The 27,807-nt window shown below is 41.7% G+C and overlaps 2 protein-coding genes across 6 annotated transcripts; both read right to left on the reverse strand.

Moving 5' to 3' along the window:
* Nucleotides 1–898: 898 nt before the first annotated feature.
* Nucleotides 899–14,744, reverse strand: LOC111960642 (claudin-19). Of its 5 annotated transcripts, none has more exons than XM_023982749.2 (6): nt 14,476–14,727; nt 8,524–8,766; nt 5,372–5,536; nt 5,156–5,237; nt 1,513–1,626; nt 899–1,205 (listed from the first exon to the last, which is right to left on the reverse strand). In XM_023982749.2, exons 2-6 carry the CDS (start codon nt 8,738–8,740, stop codon nt 1,109–1,111), a joined length of 675 nt encoding a protein of 224 aa, XP_023838517.1. In that variant the 5' UTR covers nt 8,741–8,766; nt 14,476–14,727; the 3' UTR covers nt 899–1,108. The 5 variants fall into 5 exon arrangements, with proteins under 5 accessions (XP_023838517.1, XP_070294686.1, XP_023838515.1 ...); XM_070438585.1 differs by lacking the exons at nt 899–1,205; nt 1,513–1,626 and adding exons at nt 4,260–4,494; nt 4,823–4,935 and having other exon boundaries at nt 8,524–8,791; nt 14,476–14,744; XM_023982747.2 differs by lacking the exons at nt 899–1,205; nt 1,513–1,626 and adding exons at nt 4,260–4,494; nt 4,823–4,935 and having other exon boundaries at nt 14,472–14,743.
* A 1,200-nt stretch (nt 14,745–15,944) lies between these two features.
* Nucleotides 15,945–26,472, reverse strand: LOC111960639 (presenilin-associated rhomboid-like protein, mitochondrial). The gene is made up of 10 exons (XM_023982738.2): nt 26,363–26,472; nt 25,293–25,512; nt 24,992–25,132; nt 24,617–24,665; nt 24,178–24,273; nt 22,942–23,091; nt 22,777–22,847; nt 22,599–22,700; nt 21,073–21,170; nt 15,945–19,086 (listed from the first exon to the last, which is right to left on the reverse strand). Exons 1-10 carry the CDS (start codon nt 26,431–26,433, stop codon nt 18,963–18,965), a joined length of 1,122 nt encoding a protein of 373 aa, XP_023838506.1. The 5' UTR covers nt 26,434–26,472; the 3' UTR covers nt 15,945–18,962.
* Nucleotides 26,473–27,807: the final 1,335 nt, after the last annotated feature.

Below are 27,807 nucleotides of genomic sequence, written 5' to 3' on the forward strand. Positions count from 1 at the left end.
CAATGTCAGGCTGGGTATGTAGCTCTATGGCTGCATTTAGTCAGGCATCCCAATTCTGATATTTTTTCCACTGGTCGTTTGACCTTATTTATTCTAGCCTATAGATTATCAAATGATTGACTTCATATATTTCAATTAAAAAATCTACTTTGCATTAAAAAAATTGGAATGCTTATTGGTATTTTCAACAACAGTCTTCTGAAACCAGACAGTGGTCATGCTGGTTAAATGGCAGTTGATGGACAGTGATGTTCAAACATGTTTTTATTATAGAACCTTAAGGATTGAACCTTTTTCTGAAAAGGGTTCTTTCATTTTTACCAAATAACCAAAAGGTTCTATCTAGAACTCTAAATAACCTCTCTAAGAGTGTGGTTCAAGCCCAGTCAGAGGCAAGTTGAGGAAGGAAGTGAAACAGGTCATTTAGCACAGTGACACGGGTTACATTAATCAATTATTTTACCTTGTCTGAAGTAGTCCAACTGTAGATTTGTACAACAGATTCTGACCCAAGTATCTGGGTTAGACACATATCAGATGAAATGTTAAATAGTAAATAACAGAATATAATTGTTTTTATTTTGAGTGGAGTATTTATTTAAATGTCCAGCAGGAAGCTGAGCGATCACAAGACATTACTTGAACATATGGCTGTAGTCAGTTTCGAATCACAGGATTGACTATAAAATTCAGGTAAGTACTGTATTTGATGCTTACCCACTGGCGACACACTGGTTGAATCAACGTTGTTTCCACGTCATTTCAATGAAATTACGTTGAACCAATGTGGATTAGACGTCAGTGCCCAGTGGGTATCTTATCCATTCATTTGGAGTTGTGGCATAGCTTATCTTTTCCATTCATTTGGATATCCAATATCAATAAAACAATAATCATCAACAGAACAATGTTTTTATTTCAATACATTGGAAAGTAATAAACATTGCATTAATATTCACAGTGACTCAACTCAAGACAACAAAAACAAAACAAACAAAAATATATAATGGCACATTCAAACCAGTAAATTCACACTTCGGTGAAGAAACAAATGGAAACAGACAAACAAACAATTACATTGAAAAAAACAACAACATTTTAAACTGCTTTAAACATAAGCTTTTGAACTCCCAGACTCTGACACAGGTGCTGCCCTGTAGATCTGTTGTCCACCACTTGTTTTGGAGTAGTTGTATGAATATCCCCTGTAAGACAAGCAGGGTACAATAGATTGGACAACAATCATTTCTTTGACTAGCTCATGTAACAGATGGGAAATCGCTAGCTGACTAGTGTTGGCTAGCCTATCACCTGCCTTGAGACCTGAGATAGTGTTGTCCTCACTTTTTACAACCAAGACCATGGTTTTGGTAGGATAATGGTTAGCTTGCCAATAACTTTGGGAGTAGGAAGTGTCTTTGGGTGCATCCCAAATGGACCAGAGCCCTATAGTGCACTATATAGGGATTAGGGTGCAATTTGGGACTCAACTTTGTGAATGCAATTACTCACCCTGTGGTTGGTCCTGGTGGACCCCTCTTACAGGAACAGCAGAGCATGACCCCACCTAGAATGGCCAAACAGGCAGCTCCCCAACCCATGTATAGACCTGCACCCAGTTCAAACCTAATGGACAGAGAATTAAAAGGTTTTTGTGAAATAGGTATTAATTGATTGATGTGACCTGACCGGGAAAAACTCTTGGCCCTAATTTGAACGCCAATTTGCAGGCAGTACTTTCAGCTTTTGGGATGTGTATTCACCTTACTCCTGCAAAGAATGGATCATGGAACTCCTGCACCACCCGTGCAGTGTACCATGACACAGCAGTCAAGGTGGAAAGACCTGCAGGAGAAGCAGATTGAGATGGTNTCCTTTTTATGTCTCTATTTTGGTTTGGTCAGGGCGTGAGTTGGGGTGGGCATTCTATGTTTTGTGTTCTATGTTTTCTATTTCTGTGTGTTTGGCCGGGTGTTGTTCTCAATCAGAGGCAGCTGTCTATCGTTGTCTCTGATTGAGAACCATACTTAGGTAGCCTTTTCCCACCTGTGTTTTGTGGGTAGTTGTTTTCTGTTCTTTGTGCCTGCACCAGACAGAACTGTTTCTGTCGTGCTCTTTGTTGGTTTTGTTATTCAGTGTTCAGTATTATTAATAAATCATGAACACTTACCACGCTGTGCTTTGGTCACCTTCAACAGACGACCGTTACAGTATGTACACTTCTGACCCACTGGAATTGTGATGCAGGGTATTATAAGTGAAATAATCTGTCTGTAAACAATTGTTGGAAAAATTTCTTGTGTCATACACAAAGTAGATGTACTAACCGACTTGCCAAAGCTATAGTGTAATAACAAAAAATGTGTGGAGTGGTTGAAAAATGAGTTTTAATGACTCCAACCTAAGTGTATGTAAACTTCTGACTCCAACTGTACATATGAAGTGGGTAAAACAGTATGTAAACATTTTTAAAGTGACAGTGTTCCAAATTACAGTGTTCCATGTCTATGTACATAGGTAGCAGCATCTAAGGTGCAGGGTTGAGTAACCGGGTGGTAGCCGGCTAGTGACTAAAGTTCAGGGAGACGTAGTGGGCGGAGACCGATTTGTGGTGACTCTTTAACAGTCTGATGGCCTTGAGATAGAAGCTGTTTTTCAGTCTCTCAGTCCCAGCTTTAATGCACCTGTACTGACCTTGCCTTCTGGATGGTAATGGGGTGAACAGACCGGGGGTCGGGTGGCTGAGGTCCTTGATGATCTTTTGGCCTTAGGGGTCAAGCTGAATTTCTTCAGTTTCCTGACGTTGAAGAGGCGCTATCGCGCCTTCTTCGCTACACTGTCTGTGTGGGTGGATCATTTCAGATTGTCAGTGATGTGTACGCCGAGGAACTTTAAGCTTTATACCTTCTCCACTGCAGCCCCATCGATGTGGATGGCGTGCTCCCTCTACTGTCTCCTGAAGTCCACGATCAGCTCTTTCATTTTGTTAACATTGAGGGAGAGGTTATTACCTCTGGTAGCCCATCATGCGCATTCAACAGAGGTTATCAGCACTCAGTTCCCTCTTCTTACACCGTCATGTAACATAGTCCCCCATCTGACTCCACACTGCAATAACAATTCGCTAATTGCCAATGTCAGGCTGGGTCTGTAGCTCTAAGGCTACATTTAGACAGGCAGCCCAATTCCCATCAGATCATTGTCAGAGCTGATCTGATTGGTCAAAAGACAGAATTGGGCTTCCTGTCTAAATGCAGCCTATTTAGCCAATAATTAAAATGAACGTTTATTAACTAGCTTGTAAAGTCTCTAAGTGGCTTTTTCCTAGGCCTAGCTAGCTAGCTAAAAACAGTAGCTTAGTACTCAAATTCTGGAAGAACCTTATCTATTCTTTTTTTTGATTTGGTTGTTTTACAGTCTTGTCCCATCGCTGTAACTCCGCTAGGGACTCGAGAGAGGCGAAGGTTGAGAGCCATGAGTCCTCTGAAACACGACCCTGCCAAGGCGCACTTCTTCTTGACACACTGCTCGCTTAACCTGGAAGCCAGCCGCACCAATGTATCGGAGGAAACACCATTCAGGCTGACTTTCTAGCTTCAGAGGATTGAACATTTTTCTAAAAAAAGTTAACCTTTTGACCAAATACTCAAAGTTCTATATAGAAACCTAAAGAACCTTTTTTTTCTAAGTGTGTGGTTCTAGCCCAGTCAGTGGCAAGTGGAGGGAGAAAGTGAAACAAATAATCTAGCAAAGTGACGCCGGTTATATGAACCAATTACTGTATTTTGCCCTGTTTGAAGTAGTCCAACCGTAGATTTGTACAACAGATTCTGACCAAAGTATCTAAATTAGTCACATTGTAGACATATCAGATGAAATGTTAAAGATCAGAATATCCCCCCAAAAACGCATTAAATGTCAAGCATGGAGCTGAGCAATCACAAGACATTACTTGAACATATGGCTATAGTCAGTTTAGAATCAAAGGATTCACTACTTACCCACTGGGCACACACCGATTGAATCAATGTTGTTTCCACGTCATTTCAATGAAATTACGTTGAACCAATGTGAATTAGAAGTCTGTGGCCAGTGGGTATCTTGTCCATTAATTTGGAGTTGTGGCGTAGCTTGTATTTTCTATTCATTTGGATATCCAATATCAATAGAACAATAATCATCAATAGAGAAATAGTTTTATTTTCAATACATTTCAAAGTAATAAACATTACATGAATATTCAGTGACTCGCGCAACTCAAGAAGACAACAAAAACAAAACAACAAAAATATAACAGCAAATGCAAACCAGTAAAATTACACTTTACCGAAGTAACAAATGGAAACAGACAAACAAACATTGAGATTTAAAAAAAACAAAAAACATTTGAAACTGCTTTAAACATAAGCTTTTGAATTCCCAGACTCTGACACAGGTGCTTCCCTGTAGATCTGTTGTACACGGCTTGTTTTGGAGTAGTTGTATGAATATCCCCTGTAAGACAAGCAGGGTACAATAGATTGGACAACAATGATTTCTTTGACTAGTTCATGTAACAGATGGGAAATCGTTCACTAACTAGTGTTGGCTAGCCCATCGCCTGCCTGGAGACCTGAGATAGCGTTGTCCTCTCTTTGCCCAACCAAGACCATGGTTTTGGTAGGATAATGGTTAGCTTGCGCGTTAAGCTTTGGGAGTAGGAAGTGTCTTTGGTTGCATCCCAAATGGCTATATAGTGCACCACTTTTGATCAGAGCCCTATACTGCACTATATAGGGATTAATGTGCAATTTGGGACAACTTTGTGGGCGCAATTACTCACCCTGTTGGTGGTGCTGATGGACCTCTCTTCCATAACAGCAGAGCATGACCCCACCTAGAATGGCCAGACAGGCAGCTCCCCAGCCCATGTATAGACCTGTACCCAGCTCAAACCTACAAGGACAGAGAATGAATCAACTTTACGTGTGTGTGTGTGTATGTGTGCGCGTGCGTGCGTGCACCCAAATCAGAATGATTCCTTCAATAAAAGGTTTTTATGAACAAGGTTTTAATTGATTGGTTGAGTGATGTGACCTGACCGGAAAAAAGTCCTGGCTCTAATTAGAATGCCAATTCCCAGGCAGTACCTTCAGCTTTTGGGATGTGTATTCACCTTACTCCTGCAAAAAATGGATCATGGAACTCCTGCACCACCCGTGCAGTGTACCATGACACAGCAGTCAAGGTGGAAAGACCTGTAGGAGAGGGAAATTGAAATGGTTGATAAACGGCAGAAGAAAGAGAGACGGTGGGGTGAGGGAGAGGGGCGGGAGAGCAAGAGAGAGAGAGATTGGTACTCAGGTGAGGATGCTGGCAGTTGGGGACACACCTGATAAGATGAACAAGCTGCCGCCGGTCAGAGTGATTTTGCCCTTGACCTGTTGAGAAGTGCTGCCGATCTTTGTGCATTTCAGCCCCAGCACTGAGACAATGATGGACGCTAGACCCAGGAGCAGAGCGATGATCATCAGGGCTCGACATGCCTGTATGTAGCCTGAACACAGGAAGCGACAGAGTTCCAGTCAACGACAGACATTGGATCGATAGAGAGCCTGAGTAGACTGAGACTTCGAGAGGGAGGGAAATGTGCTCAACTCTATCCTCTTGCTTGTCTAACAACACACACGCACTGAAGAAGGCATAGCAGAAACGTTTGCAGGGTGTACTAGTGGGACATGTTGCCTAAAGAAAATAAACAGACTTCAATTGCTGCTATCAAGCGAGTGCTGGTGGCCTTTTTTAATTGTTAGACACTGCTAAAGGCTGATATCAACTTCCTGTATGTCGCCTACAAAACAGACAAATGGAGGCTTTAACTCTGATGTAGCATGGGTCTAAGAGACATAACTGTACCAATACATGGATCATTCATGTTTGCTGAAGAGACACTCAATTGAAAATATGAAGACATTGTGTTCCTCTAATTCTTAAAACATTTGGCAACATCAGGAATCTAACAAAACGGACTATTTAAGGCTGTTGTATGTAATTGATTGACCTTTACACAGAAAAACCGCATCACATAACATTAACCATTTGAGTTGGCCAGTGACCTAGAAAAGCAGGAAACGTTTCCCTTTAGAGTTCCCTTTGACCAGGGATGTCAATCTAATTTGCCGATATTGTTTGGGACAGGTTTTGGAGATTATCTATTGGTCCAGTTTGGAAGTAGTAGTCAGTCCAGTACCTACCAGGCAGAGCGAGCAGAGACTCAAAGTCTTTGCAGTTCCTAATGCCGGCGCTGTTCTCGGCACACGAGTGAAATAGATTCTGGAACTGGCGTGTGGATATGATGACACTGCCAGACACCGAGGACAACTTCCAGTAGTCATTGGCTAGTGAGGAGCCGGTGAGCAGCCAGCTTGCCACGCACAACAAAAACCCAGTTAGTTCCACTGCCGTCGACATGATCACCCAGAGCACACACACACAGGTGTGGGAAAAGGCTTCTAAACTCTTGAGGTTGAAACCCTCAGTCACACAGGATGATTGAAAATGGCCTCACGAGATATGCGAGTTATTCTATGTCCTTGCTCGGTCTCCAATGTGCTGGATGTCTGTTGTCTTGTTTCAAATGCAGAGAACTTTAGTCTATGCACAGGGGTTGTAAAGCAATGAGAGGCGTGTAAAAACCAGAGAGGCTTCACCTATAAGGTGACGGTGACCAGGGTTTAGGGCTTAGGTGTGGTCTAAGGAGATAAACAATATGACAGATTGGTTCATCGAAATTGGTTTAGATTGGTTCATCGAAAGCGATGACACCCACCCTGACCCACTGTTTGACTTTCTCAACTATTAAATCAGGAGTTTCACAATAGATACAGTACCTGCCATTGGTGTTTGCCATTGGTGTCTCCTTAGAATATTCAGGTTAGACAATACTCTTTTAATATCTCTCTCTGTAACAATGAAAGCACTCTGACCTTTGGTGGTGGGGTGACTATGGTTCTGACTACAGTTCTTCATTCTTATGAATGTGTGGTTATCTAGGAGTCTGTTGCAGTGTCATAGAGGCATACACATAATGTCTACATATCTTACATTACTCATATCACATGTATATACTGTATTGAGACCCAATCACTGGACACTTTAATAAATGGATCACTAGTCACTTTAAACATTGCCACTTTAAATAATGCCACTTTAGTAATGTTTACATATCTTACATTACTCATATCACATGTATATACTGTATTTTATATAATCTACTGCACCTTGCCTATGGCCATCGCTCATCCATATATTTATATGTACATATTCTCATTCACCCCTTTAGATTTGTGTGTATTAGGTAGTTGTTGGGAATTGTTAGATTATTTGTTAGATATTACTGCACTGTTGGAACTAGAAGCACAAGCATTTCGCTACGCTCACATTAACATCTGCTAACCATGTGTATGTGACCAATAACATTTGATTTGATTTGACACACACACACACAATGAAAGGAAACCAAGGTCAGTGTGACTGTCAATGATTGACCGAGCGATGATACAATGATACTTGTGCGATTTACAACCCCTATTACCTTCATGGCCTGAAACTAAGACCATATGGCCTGCATACCTCAGTGTGGTGGTCGACAGTTGAAAGTGACAGTCACGTAGGTAAGGAAGTAAAAAATACTACCGTACTACGTTGTCAATATGAGAACAGCTTCAAAAAGTCCTGCTTAGACTTTGGCTGTCCTAATATGGACACTGTACTACAGGCCTACTATAATTGATTTCACAGATACTCTATGTCAGTCTCATCTACACAATACTTTTGTTATGTAAATACTTCAGATCTTTTCTCAGTTTCTTAATGAATTTGTGTTGTATGGACAATTATCAAAACAGCACAGTCACTTTAGACAAGGGTAAAACTACATCAAGTATTTTAATCAGCAGCCAATATCTAACTGCTGGGTCACTCTTGGCTGGAATTGAATCGAAAACCACCATTGCAATGTTTACACAGTGCTTTTGCCCACAAACTACTGTCCGTGCATACATACTACTCATTTTGGAACTTGACGGCATCTACCAGTATGTTTATGTGATAACCGAAGTAGATGTTTACAACATTCAAAGATTTGTATTTGATCATAGAAAAATAAATCCTGGCAGGGCAATCTGTAAGCTAATTTTTTACTTTTAAATGAATAACATAAACCCATAGATTTTTTGAAGACTACAAATTATAAATGCCTCATGAGCTTAGTTCAACTGTCGTACTCCATCAGAACCCAAAATATGTTTTTTTAAACAATGTAATTGCAAACAAAGACTATATAGCCTCAAAACATGGTTAAAACTATAGTTTGGATGGTCAGTCCTTGAATCCACAGCTCTGTCTTTGAATTTGAAAGTGGTTACATTTCTCTAACACCATTCCTCAGCTGTTTATCAATACCATTTTAGCTGTTGTTTAAACTACAGATTGCCCTTAATACTGCATGTGAGTATTGCACTGAGCCCTGCATGTGTCTCTCACCTGGTAGCCCCAGTACAGTCTTGTACCTCTGGCACTGCACAGAGCCCAGGGACGTGGCTGCGCAGGACATCCACAAGCCCTCGAACTGCCAGTTGCTGGTTGTGACAGCCCCAGAATGGCTGCGTACCCTCCAGGAATGGGAATTAGTGCAGCTGTTCTCCAGACACCAGCCAATCACCCCTAAAGACAGACCCAGGACCTGGAAGGCTAAAAGCATGGTGGTCCGTCCTGCCGGCTGATTTACTGGGAAGAGAGAAGCCACAACAAACTATTTTTGTTTTGTATTAGTTATGTAGTGTTAACTATATTCCAGTAGGCAAAACTGGTTGCACTGTCTTCAATATGATATATTGTATGTCATCATGGTCAGGTTGTATGACAGTTGTATAAGGAAGTTTTGTTCATTTGGATAGGCTCATCAGTCATTTTATCTGGGCAGGCAAATCATCTAGGATACGTAGAGCAATACTTCAAAGAAGGAGACAAGATGGAGGATTGGCACTTCCAAATTTACTGCTTTACTATTGGGCAGGCAATATTCAAAAGATTATGGTCTGGTGTAATGCTCTAGGTACCAACTGGTGCTCATTAGAGGCACACTCCTGCCAATCATCCTCCCTTTCTGCTCTTGCTTGTGCCCCACTGTCCCTGTGTCCTTCAAAGTATACGGGAAACCCCATTGTGCACTCTACTTTGAAGATCTGGAGACAATTTCGTCAACATTTTAGACTTCTGCTCCTTCTCTTCTAAACCCTATCTGTATCAACCACCTATTTATACCCTCCAAACACAAAATCAAATCAAAATCAAATCAAATGTATTTATATAGCCCTTCTTACATCAGCTGATATCTCAAAGTGCTGTACAGAAACCCAGCCTAAAACCCCAAACAGCAAGCAATGCAGGTGTAGAAGCACGGTGGCTAGGAAAAACTCCCTAGAAAGGCCAAAACCTAGGAAGAAACCTAGAGAGGAACCAGGCTATGAGGGGTGGCCAGTCCTCTTCTGGCTGTGCCGGGTGGAGATTATAACAGAACTATGCCAAGATGTTCAAAATGTTCATAAGTGACAAGCATGGTCAAATAATAATAATCACAGTAGTTGTCGAGGGTGCAGCAAATCAGCACCTCAGGAGTAAATGTCAGTTGGCTTTTCATAGCCGATCATTAAGAGTATCTCTACCGCACCAGGCGTTTTGTGGCGTGAGAGAGGTTTGGTTTGTTTCGAAGATGTATTTTTAGATGGGAAGTTTGTCAGTTTTAATGATCTCGTAGCTAAATCTAATCTTGCTCATTCTAATCTTTTCCGCTATTTTCAAACCCATAACTTTGTTCGCTCTCATTTTCCCACCTTTCCTCAACTACCTCCCAAGACGTTGCTAGAGGAGATTTTATCCATCCCGTGGAATCGGCAAAGTCGGATTTCTAGATTATATGACATTATGCTGTCCCCTGAACCCTCTCAAATAAACAAAATCAAGACAGACTGGGGTAGTGAACTTGAACTTGACCTTGCAGATGACTGGTGGGAGGAGGCTCTTCTAAGGGTTAACTCCACATCTTCATGTGCTCGGGTTAAGTTTCATTCAGTTCGAAGTCTTGCACAGAATTCACTACATCAAAGAAAAACGAAGTAAACTCCTCCCAGACACGAATGACACGTGATAGATGTTCATTCACTCCTGCAGACTACACCCATATGTTTTATTTGTCTTCTAAGCTGTCTGAGTATTGGTCATCCTTTTAAAAATACTCTCTCGAAAATTCTAGATATTGACCTGCAGCCTCGTCCTCTAATAGCTATATTTGGAGTTCCATCTTTGTTGCCTAGTCTCACTAAAAGTAAAGCGGACGTTGTAGCGTTTGCCTCCCTTATAGCCCTCCAGCAGATCTTGCTTAACTGGAAATCCTTCAAACCTCCCAATGCATCATCCTGGTTGAAAGATCTGTCTTTTCTACACTTAGAACAAATGATATACACTCTGAGAAGATGTACTGATAACCTTTTCCTGAGATGGCAGCCTTTAATTTCCTTCTATTGATCAGTTTCCTTCTATTGATCAGGAGTAAGAATTTTGGCCAACGGGATACGGGAGGGTGTGGGTAGGAAGGGATAGCATGTTGTGATATTTTTTATTTTTGTGTTTGTATATGTGTGTATGTGTACTTGTGTGCATATTTATATATTATTATTTCCAATCGTACATTTGTTATATTTTTGTATGCATGCTGCTTTTATTTGTTAAAGGGAGGGAGTTGTTTCAATAAGTATAGGGGGATAAAAGGATGTATCTGTTCAATTTGTAATTTGTATTTCTTTATATGTCCTATAAAAACATATTTAAAAAAAGGGGGGTTTTGATCAAGTATTTTCCTGGTTGCTAAAACCACGTTATCTGAACCACCAACCATTTGCCTTCAGCAAATATTTATACCCCTTGATTTACAGCCTGAATTCAAAACAGATTAAATATTTATTTTTTCTCACCCATCTACACACTATACCCCATAATGACAAAGTTAAAATATGTTTTAAATATTGTTAGCAAATTTATTGAAAATGAAATATTACATTTCCATAAGTATTCACACCCCTGAGTTAATACTTTGCAGAAGCACCTTTGATGGTGATTACAGCTTTGAGTCGTCTTGGGTATGTCTGTATCAGCTTAGTACATTTGGATTTGGGGATTTTCTCCCATTCTTCCTTGCAGTTTTTCTGGGGAGTGGGGAGTGGCGGTGAACAATTACATTCAAGTCTTTCGACAGATTTTCAATGGGATTCAAGTATGGGCTTTGACTGGGCCACTCAAGAACTTTCACATTATTGTTTGGAAGCCATTCCAGCATTGATTTTGCTGTATGCTTGGGGTCATTGTCCTGTTGGAACGTAAACCTTGCCCCCCAGGCAAAGGTTGTTTGCACTCTGAAGCAGGTTCTCATCAAGGATTTGCCTGTATTTGGCCCCATTCATTGTTCCCATCTATCCTTACCAGTCTCCCAATCCCTGCTGGTGAAAAGCATCCCCATAGCATGATGCTGCCACCACCATGCTTCATGGTAGAGATGGTGTTAGACGAGTGATGAGCTGTGCCTGGTTTTCTCCAGACATAGCGCTTTGCATTCAGGCCAAAGAGTTACATTTTTGTCTCATCTTTTTCCTTATGATCTCAGTCTTTCACATGCCTTTTTGCAGACACCAGGCGAGCAATCTTGTGCCTTTTTTCGCAGGAGTAGCGTCCGTCTGGCCACTCTCACATAAAGCCCAGATTGGTGAAGTGCTGTAGAGACTGTTGTCCTTCTGGCAGGTTCTCCCATCTCAGCCAAGGAACTCTAGAGTGGTCATTGGGTTCTTGGTCACCTCCCTAACCAAGGTCCTTCTTGCCCAGCTCTAGGCAGAGTCCATATTTTTCCCATTTCCCAATGATGGAGACCACTGTGTGCTCTTGGAAACTTTCAACACTAGAAATAGTTTTACACCTGTCCCCAGATATACAATTCAAGTCGGAAGTTTACATACACCTTAGCCAAATACATTTAAACTCAGTTTTTCAAAATTCCTGACATTTAATCCTAGTAAAAATTCCCTGTCTAAGGTCAGTTAGGATCACCACTTTATTTTAAGAATGTGAAATGTCAGAATAATAGTAGAGCGAATGATTTATTTCAGCTTTTATTTCTTTCATCACATTCCCTGTGGGTCAGAAGTTTACATACACTCAATTAGTATTTGGTAGCATTGCCTTTAAATTGTTTAACTTGGGTCAAATGTTTCGGGTAGCCTTCCACAACCTTCCAACAATAAGTTGGGTGAATTTTGGCCCATTCCTCCTGACAGAGCTGGTGTAACTGAGTCCGGTTTGTAGGCCTCCTTGCTCGCATACGCTTTTTCAGTTCTGCCCACACATTTTCTATAGGTTTGAGGTCAGGGCTTTGGGGAGGCCACTGCAATACCTTGACTTTGTTGTCATCAAGCCATTTTGCCACAACTTTGGAAGTATGCTTGGGGTCATTGTCCATTTGGAAGACCCATTTGTGACCAAGCTTTAACTTCCTGACTGATGTCTTAAGATGTTGCTTCAATATATCCACATAATTTTCTTGCCTCATGATGCCATCTATTTTGCGAAGTGCACCAGTCCCTCCTGCAGCAAAGCACCCCCACAACATGATGCTTCCATCCCCGTGCTTCACGGTTGGGATGGTGTTCTTCGGCTTGCAAGCATTCCCCTTTTTCCTCCAAAGATAACGATGGTCATTATTGCCAAACAGTTCTATTTTTGTTTCATCAGACCAGAGGACATTTCTCCAAAAAGTATGATCTTTGTCCCCATGTGCAGTTGCAAACCATAGTCTGGCTTTTTTATGGCAGTTTTGGAGCAGTGGCTTCTTCCTTGCTGAGCGACCTTTCAGGTTATGTCGATATAGGACTTGTTTTACCGTGGATATAGATACTTTTATACCTTTTTCCTCCAGCATCTTCACATGGTGCTTTGCTGTTGTTCTGGGATTGATTTGCACTTTTCACACCAAAGTACGTTAATCTCTAGGAGACAGAACGCGTCTCCTTCCTGAGCGGTATGACGGCTGCGTGGTCCCATGGTGTTTATACTTTTGTACTATTGTTTGTACAGATAAACATGGCACCTTCAGGCGTTTGGAAATTGCTCCCAAGGATGAACCAGAATTGTGGAGGTCTACAATTTGTTTTCTGAGGTCTTGGCTGATTTCTTTTGATTTTCCCATGATGTCAAGCAGAGTCACTGAGTTTGAAGGTAGGCCCTGAAATACATCCACAGGTACACCTCCAATTGACTCAAATGATGTCAATTAGCCTATCAGAAGCTTCTAAAGCCATGACATAATTTTCTGGAATGTTCCAAGCTGTTTAAAGGCACAGTTAACTTAATGTATGTAAACTTCTGACCCACTGGAATTGTGATACAGTGAATTATAAGTGAAATAATTGGTCTGTAAACAATTGTTGGAAAAATGACTTGTCATGCACAAAGTAGATGTCCTAACCGACTTGCCAAAACTATAGTTTGTTAACAAGAAATTTGTGGAGTGGTTGAAAAACAAGTTTTAATGAGTCCAACCTAAGTGTATGTAAACTTCTGACTTCAACTGTATTTTATGTCTCATCACAATTCTCTCTCGTAGATCTACGGGCAGTTCCTTGGGGTTCATGGTATAGTTCCTGTTCTGACATGCACTGTCAGAACTTATACAGACAGGTGTGTTTCTTTCTAAATCATGTCCAAACAATTGAATTGGCCACAGGTGGACTCCAAGTTGTAGTGACATCAAGGATGATCAAAGCAAATTGGATGTACCCAAGTTCAAAGGGATGTGAATATTTATGTAAATTGGATATTTTTGTATTTCTAAAAATGTTAAAAACATGTTTTCACTTTGTCATTATGGGATATTGTATGTCAATGTGAGAGAAAAAACATATTTAATCAATTTTGATACAACAAAATGTGGAATAAGTCAAGGGGTATGAATACTTTCTGAAGGCATGAAAAAGGCATCTTTACCTGGTTGTAACAGACATCAGATGGTTGTAAACTGATTATATGTCTTCTCAACCAGAAAACCAGTTTACAAACACAAAAGCATGTAATGGGGACATGGTTCACCATTTTCCCCCAGCTTGGTAGTGTGAACCTATCAGTGCTTCAGGGGAAATATATTATTAAGTCACGAACTAAATCTATCTTTAGTAAAGTGATCGAATGGAAGGAACATTGAAAGTTTTCACTTTAGCAAATCAAACAGTTCAATTCAAAATGTCCAATTGTGTATAACATTGATCAATTTAAACTCAATCCATCTAAAATGTTTAGAGAAATCTAATAGCAAGGAATTGAATTATTTGCTAAGACTTACACCATCCTGTATAAACCAATCTCAAACAAAGAAATGGAAAATTAAACCAATGTACCTACTGTTTCTGTGATGAGAATGACTTGAACTTTCGGTCTTTGTTGCGGTGTCTACTGTGCTGTTGAGTGGTATTTTGTATCCTCTGTTGTTCGAGTCTAGTTTGTGTTTCTATCCACGTGTTTAAAATCAGTTGTCTGTTTCCATGGTTGGCTATGGAATAGGTAAGATGGAGGAAGAGAAAGTGAAGGGTATTTTTTGGAACAGAGGCTGTGGTCCCACTGAGGCGATATTTGGGTATCGGGTGGATCAATGACCCTTCAAAACGAACTCCCACTATGAGCACACATGCTCACCTCTGCACGTGGCCTACTACTCTCCCCCAGAGCTGCACTGTGGGTTTAATGGGTTGCGTCCCAAATGGCACCTCATTCCCTATATCTTGCACTACTTTGGTCCAAACCTCAAGAACCTTACGCACGAACACACTGAGAAGAAACATCTAAAACTCAGAGAAACTACTGTTCACTTTCTCAAACACACAATCGCATTATACACCAGGGTCAATTCCCATTTAAACTTTGTGAAGTGAAATTCACAACAAAAATAAAACGGCACCTTTTTAATTCTTGACTTTTGAATGAATTTAAATGGAATTGAACCAAACCCTGTGATACACAGTTAAGGGCACAATGATACAGAGTTACGGTCAAAATGACTAAGGGTTCATCCCAAATGGCAACCTATTCCCTATACATGTATAGTGCACTACTTTTGACCAGAGTCCTATGCGCCCTGGTCTAAAGTAGTCCCCTATAAAGGGAACAGGGTGCTATTTGGGAAGCACTTTTAAAGGAGAATCTCCTTCTGAGCAAAAGACAGCGGTGATAATTTGCTAAATACTGTTTTGACACTGACGGCAGCATAAACATTGGCCATTCTCATCCATTTTTACAAGTATCACAAAATGGGGTTAAAGTGAGTCTAGAGGAAGAAGAAATGAGAGAAGACTTCCTCTCCTCATCTATAAACCTTAACAGACACAGTGTCTCTGGCTTTTTCCCCAATGACCGTTTGTGGACTTTGGTCATTTTCTTTTTTTTATGTTACATCAATATCCTAACCCACCAGCACCAAAGCTACAGTGAATCCCAGATGACCATTTAAGCCCAAAATGCTTAAAAAGCTAAATTCAAATGCCTGTTTATGCCAATTTCCAATTAATATGACATCATGAAACACCAAAAAGGCACATGACTTCTGATAAAAGCATGAGTAACTTCCCTCCTGTATCCAGATGACAGTGATTCAGCAGTACAAAGCCTGCCCAACTGTATCTGTAATTCCTGCTACTGAAAAGCTTTATGGCTTAGTTAATGGCTTACTGGTGGGGGAAGGACTGAAGAGGGAGCAAAGTCCATCACCTTTCTCAGTTTGATAAACATGCGGCACTTTTAGTGAAATAGTAAATAGAAATGCAATCCTACCATGGTAAATACAGTAGAAATGGACAGATCACAGTAGAGCCATAGCCTGGAACACAAGACGCATTTTTAATTTTTTTAAATAAACCTTTTATTTGGTTCCAATAACAAACAAAAATGATTAAATCAAAAACAAATATTCCTGTGCATACACTGAATCTACAAAACATTAAAGAACTGCTCTTTCCATGACAGACTGACCAGGTGAAAGCCATGATCCCTTCATGTCACTTGTTAAATCCACTTCAAATCGGTGTAGATGAAGGGGAGGTTAAATAATACTTTTTAAGCCTCGAGACAATTGAGACATGGATTGTGTGTGTGTGCCATTCAGAGGGTGAATGGGCAAGCAAAAGATTTAAGTGCCTTTAAAACGGGGTATGGTAGTAGGTGCCAGGCACCATGGTTTGTGTCAAGAACTGTAATGCTGCTGGGTTTTTCACGCTCAACAGTTTCCCGTGTGTATCAAGAATGGTCCACCACCCAAAGGACATCCAGACAACTTGACAACTGTGGCCAGCATTTCTGTGGTACGCTCTCAACACCTTGCAGAGTCCATGCCCGACAAATTGAGACTGTTCTGAGGGTAAAGGGTGTGGGAGGTTGTTAATGGTTTGTATACTCAGTGTTTAAGTCCATTATCTTCCATTTTCATAGCTGGATGAAATTATAAACAAGAGGTGCGAAACAAACACCATCATTTCACACGCAAAAATAAAAACATTTGGGGTGTGCAGAGGTCAGAGAATAATGAGTCTTGACTGTAGACATCATATACACGTGTATCATATAAAACAAATGTAGATGTGACGTCATTGGTTTTGACACTGTACAGTGCATTTGTAAAGTATTCAGACTCCTTCACCTTTTCCACATTTTGTTACAGCCTTATTCTAAAATGGATTAAATAACCCCCCCCCCCAATCAATCTACACACGGACTAGTAACCGAAAGATTGCAAGTTCAAATCCCCATGCTGACAAGGTACAAATCTGTCGTTCTGCCCCTGAACAAGGCAGTTAACCCATTGTTCCTAGGCCGTCAATGAAAATAAGAATTTGTTCTTAACTGACATCCTTAGTTAAAAGTAAAAAAATAAAACTAATAAACACAATACCCCATAATGACAAAGAAAAAAATAGGCCAAGACATTTTTGCAAATGTATTACAAATTTTAAAAAACAAATGCCATACTTACATAAGTATTCAGACCCTTTGCTATGAAACTCGAAATTGAGCTCAGATGCATCCTGTTTCCATTGATCATCCTTGAGATGTTTCTACAACTTGATTGGAGGCAAATTCAAATTGTAGTAAATTCAATTGATTGGGAAAGGAACACCTGTCTATAAAAAAAAGGTCCCACAGTTGAGAGTGCATGTCAAAGGAAAAACCAAGCCATGAGTTCGAAGGAATTGTCCGTAGAGCTCCGAGACAGGATTGTGTTGAGTCTCAGATGTGGGGAAGGGTACCAAAACATTTCTGCAGCATTGAAGGTACCCAATAACACAGTGGCTTCCATCATTCTTAAGTGGAAGAAATTTGGAACCACCAAGACTCTTCTTAGAGCTGGCCCCCCGGCCAAACTGAGCAATCGGGGGAGAAGGGCCTTGGTCAGGGAGGTGACCAAGAACCTGATTGGAGCTCCTCTGTGGAGAAGGGAGAGACAACCATCTCTAGAGCATTCCACCAATCAGGCCTTTATGGTAGAGTGGCCAGATGGAAGCCACATGATAGCCCACTTGGAGTTTGCCAAAAGAAACCTAAATCACTCTCAGACCATGAGAAACAATATCCTCTGGTCTGATGAAACCAAGATTTAACTCTTTGGCCTTGTCACGCCTGGAGGAAACCTGGCACCTGAAGCATTGTGGGTTGGCAGCATCATACTGTGGGGATGTTTTAAAGCGGCAAGGACTAGGAGACTAGTCAGGATCAAGGGAAAGATGAACGGAGCAAAGTACAGAGAGATCCTTGATGAAAACCTGCTCCAGAGTGCTCAGGACCTCAGACTGGGGGCTTAGGTTCACTTTCCATCAGGACAACAACCCTAAGCACACAGCCAAGAAAACACAGGAGTGGCTTCGGGACAAGTCGCTGAATGTCCTTGAGTGGCCCAGCAAGAGCCCGGACTTGAACCTGATCGAACAACTCTGTAGAGAACTGAAAATAGATGTGCAGTAACGCTCCCCATCCACTCTGACAGAGATTGAGAGGATGTGCAGAGAACGGGAGAAACTCCCCAAATACAGGTGTGCCAAGCTTCTAACGTCATACCCAAGTAGACTCGAGGCTATAATCGCTGCCAAAACTGTGTCAACAAAGTTCTGAGTAAAGGGTCTGCATACCTATGTAAATGTGATTTAATTTTTTTTTTATTTATTTTTTTTTACTTCCAATATATTTGCATAAATGTTGTTTTTTTAAACAAACTTTTTGCTCTGTCATTATGGCGTATTGTGTGTGTAGATTGACGAGAAAAAAAAACGATTTAATCAATTTTAGAATAAGGCTGTAACGTAACAAAACGTGAAAAAAGTCAAGGGGTCTGAATACTTTCCGAATGCAATGTAGCTCTCTAGCAATCCCCTGTACTGACAGTGGGAGGGGTTTCGTGATCGTATGGTTTTCGTATCTTAGGGTTTAGTCGTCCACCTCAGCATTTGGGGAGATAATGGTGACCTGTAGACTCCCGGGTCCGTATTCACCTATAATTATTATGATCTAAAAGGCTCATCTAATCCTAGATCAACACTGTGAATACAGGCCAGTGTAACTCAACAGTGTGTCCTCTCCTCTTCTCTCAAAAACACACAAAATCCCTGCATTATTATGTAGTGTGTGTGTGAGAGAGAAAGCGAGAGAGCACTGAATGCAAATGGGATTTTTATGAGAGACAGAGAGTGAGAGACAAACAGAGCTTGTGTGTGGGGGGTAAATGGAGAGTTGGGCTTCGGTTTGTGTGGCCAGCAAGGCTGTTGATGCTATTGACACTCTTCTGTAATCTGGTAATTTACACATCAGCCAAGGCCAGTCCATCCACATGCATTCACCCAGTCCAGTGCGCTCTACTGGGGGCCGCTGCCACCGTTTCCTCCCCCACTAGGACCCTTTGTCCTAAGGTCGTGCCACACCTTCACTAGGGTCTCGCGGTTCTTCCATATCAGCTCGTGGCCATACATGATGTACCAGCTGTTAAAAAAAAGGAGAAAATAGGTGAGGAACACAGTGGATTCGGAAAGTATTCAGACCCACTGACTTTTTCCATTTTGTTATGTTACAGCCTTATTCTAAAATTGATTAAATAGTTTCCCCCCCTCAATAATCTACACACAATACCCCATAATGACAAAGCAAAAACATTTTTTTAGAATGTTTTGCAAAAAAATAAATAAAACATATCCTCAAATATCACATATACATAAGTATTCAGACCCTTTACTCAGTACTTTGTTGAACTTTTGCCAGCGATCACAGCATCGAGCTGTCTTGGGTATGATGCTAAAAGCTTGGCACACCTGTATTTGGGGAGTTTCTCCCAGTCTTCTCTGCAGATCCTCTCAAGCTCTGTCACGTTGGATGGGGAGCGTCGCTGCACTGCTATTTTCAGGTCTCTCCAGAGATGTTGATCGGGTTCAAGTCCGGGCAACTCAAGGACATTCAGAGACTTGTCCCGAAGCCATCCTGCGTTGTTTTGGCTGTGTGGTAAGAGTTGTTGTCCTGCTGGAAGGTGAACCTTTGCCCCTGTCGGAGGTCCTGAGCACTCTGGAGCAGGTTTTCATCAAGGATCTCTCTGTACTTTGTTCCGTTCATCTTTCCCTCAATCCTCAATTGACTATTGACTATTGCACTCAATAGTCTCCTAGTCTCTGCCGCTGAAAAACCTCCCCACAGCATGATGCTGCCACCACCATGCTTCACCGTAGGAATTGTGCCATTTCCTCCATACTTGACTCTAGGCATTCAGGCCAAATAAATCAATCTTGTTTTCATCAGACCAGAGAATTTTGTTTCTCATGGTTTGAGTCCTTTAGGTGCCTTTTGGCAAACTCCAAGCGGGCTGTCATGTGCCTTTTGCTGACGAGTGGCTTCCGTCTGGCAACTCTACCATAAAGGCCTGATTGGTGGAATGCGGCAGAGATGGTTGTCCTTCTGGAAGGTTCTCCCATCACCACAGAGGAACTCTGCAGCTCTGTCAGAGTTACCATCGGGTTCTTTGTCACCTCCCTGACCAAGGCTCTTCTCCCCCAATTGCTCAGTTTGGCTGGGCGGCAGCTCTGGGAAGAGTCTTGGGGATTCCAAACTTATTCCATTAAATAATGATGGAGGCCATTGTGTTCTTGGGGACCTTTAATGCTGAATAAATGTTTAGTACCCTTCCCCAGATCTGTGCCTCGATCTGTGTCTCGGAGCTCTACGGTCAATTCCTTCGACCTCATGGCTTGGTTTCTGCTCCGACATGCACTCTTAACTGTGGGTCCTTATATAGACAGGTGTGTGCCTTTCCAAATCATGTCCAATCTATTGAATTTACCACAGGTGGGCTCCAATCAAGTTGAAGAAACGCCTCAAGGATGATCAATGGAAACAGGATGCACCTGAGCTCAATTTCGAGTCTCATAGCAAAGGGTCTGAATACTTATGTGAATAAGGTATTCAGTTTACATTTTTTAATACATTTGCAAAAAATTTAAATAACCTGTTTTCACTTTGACATTATGGGGTATTGCGTGTAGATGGATTAAATAAACATTTTACTCATCAATTCTAAAATAAAATTAACAAAATGTGGTAAAAGTCAATGGGTCTGAAAACTTTCCAAATGCACTGTATAGAGATAGGAAGAGAGGTAGAACGGACAGAGCTCAAACGAGACTAAAATAATAGATCTTAATTCATAAATTGTCACCTGTCGAAGTACCTGACCCAATACCACACATGTACACGATAGGTTGGGAGCAACATTGGGTAAGAAGAGTGGCGCACCTGAGCAGTTGGGGGGGGGGGGGGTGCCTCCCAAACAAAATCAGCAAAGCCAGGGTATAATGGAGAAGATGTCAAAGACAGCTAGCTTGACCTAGATGTTGAGATGTTTTGTTGCTGCCCTGTGCAACAGCCAGTTTGAACGTGGATGAGTGTGTGAGAGCAGACAGACAGATGGACTTGAAGCTGACTTACATGCCAAAAAGAGCTCCGCCTAGATGGGCCGCGTGGTCGAAGAACCGCCATCCTAAAACTAGGCCAGCTGTGTCCATGACTACTATGGCTTTCAATGCCTGGACAGGAGAAGAGAAAACGGATGGTGTAAATAAATAGGACAACAAAGAAATTCCTGGACTCACACTTACATTTTAGCCGTTGAGACGCTCTTATCCAGAGCGACTTACAGTTAGTGCATTCATCTTAAGATAGCTAGGAAGGACAAGTACATTTTCCTCAATAAAGTAGCTTTCAGCAAAGTCAGATCTAGTAAGGGGGGTACTTAGGGATTATTTAAGTCGTTGAGATCTCCCATGGTGGGTATCCTTAAAACAGCATGCATGATGGCAATTATATTGTTAGTTAATGTCAAAGCTTGCTAGCAAGAGCTGCCCTTTCCAGATTGGCTGTCAGGCAGTTGCTGAAATTTGCATAAACTTGGGAAATGTTTGAACTCTGGTCACTAGCTCGATGTGTCTCCTCCTTTCCTTGAAAATGATGGTTGCTAGGTTACTGATTATCTAAGTAAGTGTGCACAGCAGGTCACGTAAGACACCCTACTAAAACATTTCACACAGCCACAATAAGTCAAATCATATAATTGTCAAAACACATAACAAAAACCTCAAAATATCAACAACACTAAATCCCCAAGTAGCATAACAACGGGTCCAAAATGCTTTGTTTATGACGACATTGCGATTCTGTACCCTCCTCCTGAACTGTACACATGTACGCTATAGCGATGGGGAAAAAATTAAATAATAGATAGTAAAATATCGGGATTTTATTTGACAGTATATCGTATCATTTTGACAATATCGCAATACGATTTTTGCGTTAGCTATTTTTCCTTCATAACTTGTTCTCCATTTTCTTTTTAAATAGGGAACCAATTTGTTATCAGCACTTTTATTTCCGTGACTGATCAAAACTCGTTTTCTCATGGCTCTCTTGTCCCTCTACAGCAGCAATTTGTTTGGAACATCGAAACGCAATAAAATCCCAGTATTGAATCAATACATATAGACATCGGAGGAATCGCAATGCATATCGTATCGGCACCTAAGTATCGTGATAATATTGTATTGTGAGGTGCCTGGCAATTCCCAGCCTTAGTACACTCCCCCTCATGGGTATGAGGAATATGGTGAAAACTTCCATCTATGCTTGCATCAATCCAATACTTTTAAAGGGAAACTTCACAATTGTATTAATAATTTCCAGCACTACCCCAACATCAACATACAGTAGGTGAAAATGGTGTTAATGTTTTGTAGGGGAAAAAATTGAGGAATGTACAAATTATGTCATTGGAAAAACAGTGTGATTTTGACCAATTGTGAGTAGGCATTGCCTCCTCATTGGTTGATGACATCATTGGAAACACTTACCTTCCTCTATCTTTTGTACTACAAAACATAGAAATGCGCCATTTTCCATGGATAGAAAATTGGAAGGTAGCCTCTGTGTGGTTAAGTGTGCTGTAAGGGTTGTTCACTCACATTGCCTGCAGAGAAAGCATACATCGGGAGGAAGATGATTGCCAGCTTAGCCTCTGGCATTTTGGTACAGACGGCAGCCAAGACTGTCATGATGGCTCCTGACTGGAGGACAGAAAGTGATGTCAGAGACAGGAAGTAAAGGGAAATTCCGCAGGAAGTCGAAAATGTTGGTGCTTACCGCTCCAAGAGAGGGACCTAAGCGCCCACTGGCTGTCTTACATACATAGCTGAACATCGTAGAGATAACACCTGGCAATGAGGAGATGATTGATTATTTATCTGAAAATAAGTCTGTACTTCAGGACTAGTAATCTGTCTATCACATACACACGTGCGCTGGTACCTGCAGACATGTAAACGGCCATGAACTGCTCCCTGCCTAGCATGGAGACGATGCTGGAGGAGAAGCTCCAGAGGACGTACATGTTGGCCGCCATGTGGAAGAAGGAGTAGTGGCTGAACGTGGACAGGAGCATGGGGAAACACAGGGTTTCTGTGGGTAGGGTACAGACAGGAGGAGATGATCAGGGAAGTGTTCATTAGGAACTAAACAGGTCAAAACGGGGAGCGATTTACCTGAATTTGTTCGATAAGAAATATTTTAATTGCTAAATGTTTTGCTAGGGTTTGCTACTGTCCGCACTATTTCTTATTGGACAAGTCTTTTTCAGATTATATTTGGGCTGTAAAAGCTGTATATTTGTTATTTTTTATGCTGTTTTTACTGTAAGAGTTCAGGTGAGTTTAATTAATATTACAAAATCTATGACATATGTCAAATAAACTGGATCTCTGCCTCTGTCAGTGTTACTAGCAATAAAATGTCTTGATTGACACGACCAGTTAAAACTATAGCCTAGAACAAGGGCTCCTGAGACGTTCCTGGTCCGGTCACATATTTGTATTTATTATGGATCCCCATTAGCTGCTCTTCCTGGTGCGTGGCGAAGAAAAACTCATGGCCCTAATCCTGACACTCGATTACGGTTACAGGTTTTTTCCATTTAAGTTTTGAGGTTGGACTTTCGTACGTATAGCACTTTCGCACGTTGGGCGCGCCGATTGGGGTCACCTCGTTGGTCAGTATACGTTACACCTACGCTGGCTTGTCCATCTTGTTAGTCGGAAGGTGCTTCACCAGATGATATTTAAGAGTGGCTGGCCCAGTGCTCCAGTTATGTGGAGGGTTAAGAACTTTAGTTGGCTCTCCCTATTTTGATTTCTAGACTAAATCCTTTATCTGATCTTCCCTGTTTTTGTTTTGCTTCCTGTCTTTAAGTTTGGTGTGGGTTTAAAATGTTTTTGCGTGTTCTTGGGCAAATTTAGTGGGCACTCATGCTGGGTGTTTTTTTAGATTCCAAATGTTGTTGCTAGTCAACTTTCAGTGGACACCCCCATGCGCAGACCGCCCCCTTCAGACCGCCTCCTAAAACCCCACCTGTTTCATTTTGGTTGTTGTCAGTGACTCGGTTTGTTCCCCCTTATGTTTCTTGCTGCGGAACGTAACAATGAACACTTCCTGAGGCAGAGATCAAGTTAAGCGTATTTGCCATAGGATAGGACAGTCTCCCCTACTCACTGGAGGCAGGGTTGGATGTGAAGTATTTGATCATAGAGCGCTGGAGGGATGGCACTCTCCAACAGCAAAACACCACAGCATTAGCAGCTATGATCCCTGAGAGAGGAGTAGAAAAATACTGAATTAATGAGAGATTAGTGGATAATGAAAGAGGTGAGGGGAGGTGCTGAAGGGTGGTAAAAGATGGCGGGATGTTCCCTTGAGCAAGGAACCTAAACTGCTCATTGGGCACTGCACTGCGACTGCAGTCTGCTCCAATCTAATGTGTTTTTGTATCAAAGTGGTTGGGTATAAAGCAGGACAAATTTCTCTCTCATACAGACAAAAAGTATACATTATCTTGAGATAGAGGGTAGTAGTGAAAGTGACAATCATTATCTGTATCAACTAGTTACTATTGAGAGGACAACAAAATCTATGGGCTTCAGTACAGACTAACCTGCAACAGTACGTTGGCCCTCACTCAAGCTGTTCCACCACTGGTTGATCTGTAACAGAAACAGTTTGACAAAACGCCCACACAATGTAGTGAAACCTGGGTCGTGTTCATTAGGCACCAAACAGAATAAAACTGACTGAAACTGGGAAGGACAACCTGGTCCAATAATAAACATACATTTTAGTTTTCTGTTGCAAAATGTTTAAAAAAAATGTTTTATTCTGTTGCGTGTAGTAATAAACACGACCCAGCATAGGGAATCAACTCGCTAAGACATCAACGTGAACAGTTCAGCAAGAAGAGAAAGGGGGAGCCTTGACATATTTGACCTAGTGCGAGTGGCAAAGTCCACACCCCCTCCTCTGAAATCCTCACCCATTTGCGAAGATCCCCCTGTTTCTGCGGCCGTAGTTTCTCCAACCATTCGGCCCGGACCTCGTCAAAGTAGCTCTGGACCCGGGACTTCAGTGACTCATACTGCCAGATGGCCGCTGTGCCAAATGAACAGCCTGTAAACTAACATGGTGTTAATCCCCTTTATTCCCTGTCAATGCTTTGCTGAATCTGGCAATAGACCTATAGAGGTATGTGTGTTTGAAACAGTAAAAGTGTGTAACAAGAAATACAGTTATATTGAGTAGTGTCTGTTAAGTAAAAGAAAGACCTAAAAACCTACCCCTATTGTGAACACCAGGGGCTTGACCAGTCTGCCAAAGCTCCTGGAGTGTGTGTATGCCACTGAGGGCTCCACGAGGGGAGACGCACCCCTCTTGTGGATGAGCCCTTCACTGGGCTCTGTGTGTGAGGGCCCCGTCTCCTCTATGACCCCCTTCTTGGTCTTTGTCTCCTTCACTGCTTTCTTGAAGCCACATCTCTGTTGAGTGTTGAGGGTGATTCTAGGAAAACATGAACAGTAAGAGACAGATGATTGGTCAATTAGTTAGCTATAATAACATCAGAGTAAAAGGAGAAATGGTTTGAATCCTCTTTCTAGAGAAAAGAGAAGTCATTTTGAAAGTAAAAGGGAGGAACTTACTCACTGACTAAGTAGCTCTGGAAAAGAGTGTCTGCTTAAATCAGTGTTTTTTTTATGCTGTTCCTAGGGAGTGGAGTTATTGTTATTGCCATAGCACTACCTGATTCCACTAATCAAATGTTTGATGATGAGCAATAAGTGGAATCTGGGTTGTATTCACTAGGAACCAAACTGATAGTATCTAGTTTTCATGACGAAACATTTTCCTTTGCAAAACGTTTTGCTACAGTTGTTGCTAATGAATACACCCCAAGTGTGTAGCGCTAGGGCAAAAACAAAATGTGCAGCCCTTTGCGACCCCAGGACTAGGATTAAGAAATACTGTGCTAACAGTGAATGAACACAGGTAAGGCAGCTGGTAATTATTTCATATTTACATGGCAGAATTCGTAAACAACAACAAAGGACTTTTGGGCGCTCCCCAAAAAATAGCTAGCTACATGGCACAGAAGAATAGCCAACTCAAACAATAATTAAGTGGGAAGACTGAAGTAACAAGCAACCCCAAATAGTACTACAACCATGGACCCTGGCGCCACTAGCAACATATATCAAAGGGATGAGCTGTTCATCGTCAAGCTAACCTGCTAGCTCTGGCAGCCGCTAGCTGAGTTTTAGCTATCTTTTCACGACTGACAATACATATATCAGTGGTCAAGGTTGTTGAAGAGCTCAGCCATGGTCAAAATGCATATTGTACTACACCATACCTGTTTCCTCTCTTTGCCATACAAATAATGTCATCCCTAGCCAATCTTAAAATACATCCCCTCCACGACATGCTTGTGACCCGAATGACCCCTCCTACATTCGCTACCGGGTCAACACTCTTAAACGGCTAAACAGAAGTGAGTCATGGCTTCTTCGATGAGATTTAACGGCGGGTTGGCATCCAATATATTGCATTACCGCCACATACTAGACTGGAGGACAACTCCCGTATACTTTGCTTGAAAAAATAAATAAACAAATACCCTACCATCTAACGCTACACTCACAAAATATATATATATAATCATAATAATATATATTAATACCACCCTACTTAACTATTTAAATATATGTAATCCTACCTCATGCCAACAACCTGAAAGGATGGGACATCACCACTTAACACACCCTGTAACTCTTCTGATGTCAAGTCTCGCACACACAAAAACTTATCTGCAGCTTCCACCAAAACCTCAATTTTTTTGCGACTTACATTCCATCCCTGCGGTACAGTTGATAACCATTGCTATAAATGCCAAAAATCCAATCTAACTGAAACATATATCACTTGTTGGCCTATTCCTCTGTACTAGTACATATCTATTACTCACACCACTCCTCTCTTTCTCCACTGCCTCAGCATATGACAACTTCTGCACTGCTCTAACCCTGGTAACCTCAACCTGCCCCTCTCGCACGGGACATTTCTGATCCCCAGCCCCATGGGCACCCCAACAATTAACACACCACTACCTTCCCCAATGCAACACATTCCTTTGTCTCATGCCCTTCTGCACACTTCTCACACCTAGGAACCTCCCTCCTACACACTGCTGCCACATGCCTATAAGCTTGACACCTGTAACAGCATAATGTTTTTCTGTACAAAAGTTTGTACAGGATAACTTATATATCCTAACATCACTTTGTCGGACAGACTCAACATCAAAACTCAAAAGAACAGACAATGACTTCTGTTTCACCACTCTCGCCACCCTGTCTGTCACACCAAACGACGAGCATCACAAACACTGGAATCTTCCCCTTCAGTTGGTCAACTTTTACATTTACTGCTACCCCAGAAATCACTCCTTTCAATGGCACCCTTTTCTTGAGAGCGAAACAATTCACATTTCTTGCCCCCATTCGTTTAACACCAAAGAACTGCCAAAGGGGGCGGAGTTGCAATCTACTGCAGAGAGAGCCTGCAGAGTTATGTCATACTAACCAGGTCTGTGCCCAAACAATTTGAGCTTCTGCTTTTAAAAATCCACCTTTCCAGAAATAAGTCTCTCACCGCTTACGCTTGTTATAGACCCCCCTCAGCCCCCAGCTGTGCCCTGGACACCATATGTGAATTGATTGCCCCCCATCTATCTTCAGAGCTCGTAATGTTAGGTGACCTAAACTGGGATATGCTTAACACCCCGGCCGTCCTACAATC

Source organism: Salvelinus sp. IW2-2015, linkage group LG4p (assembly GCF_002910315.2).
Source record: "Salvelinus sp. IW2-2015 linkage group LG4p, ASM291031v2, whole genome shotgun sequence".
Taxonomy (NCBI): Eukaryota; Metazoa; Chordata; class Actinopteri; order Salmoniformes; family Salmonidae; genus Salvelinus; species Salvelinus sp. IW2-2015.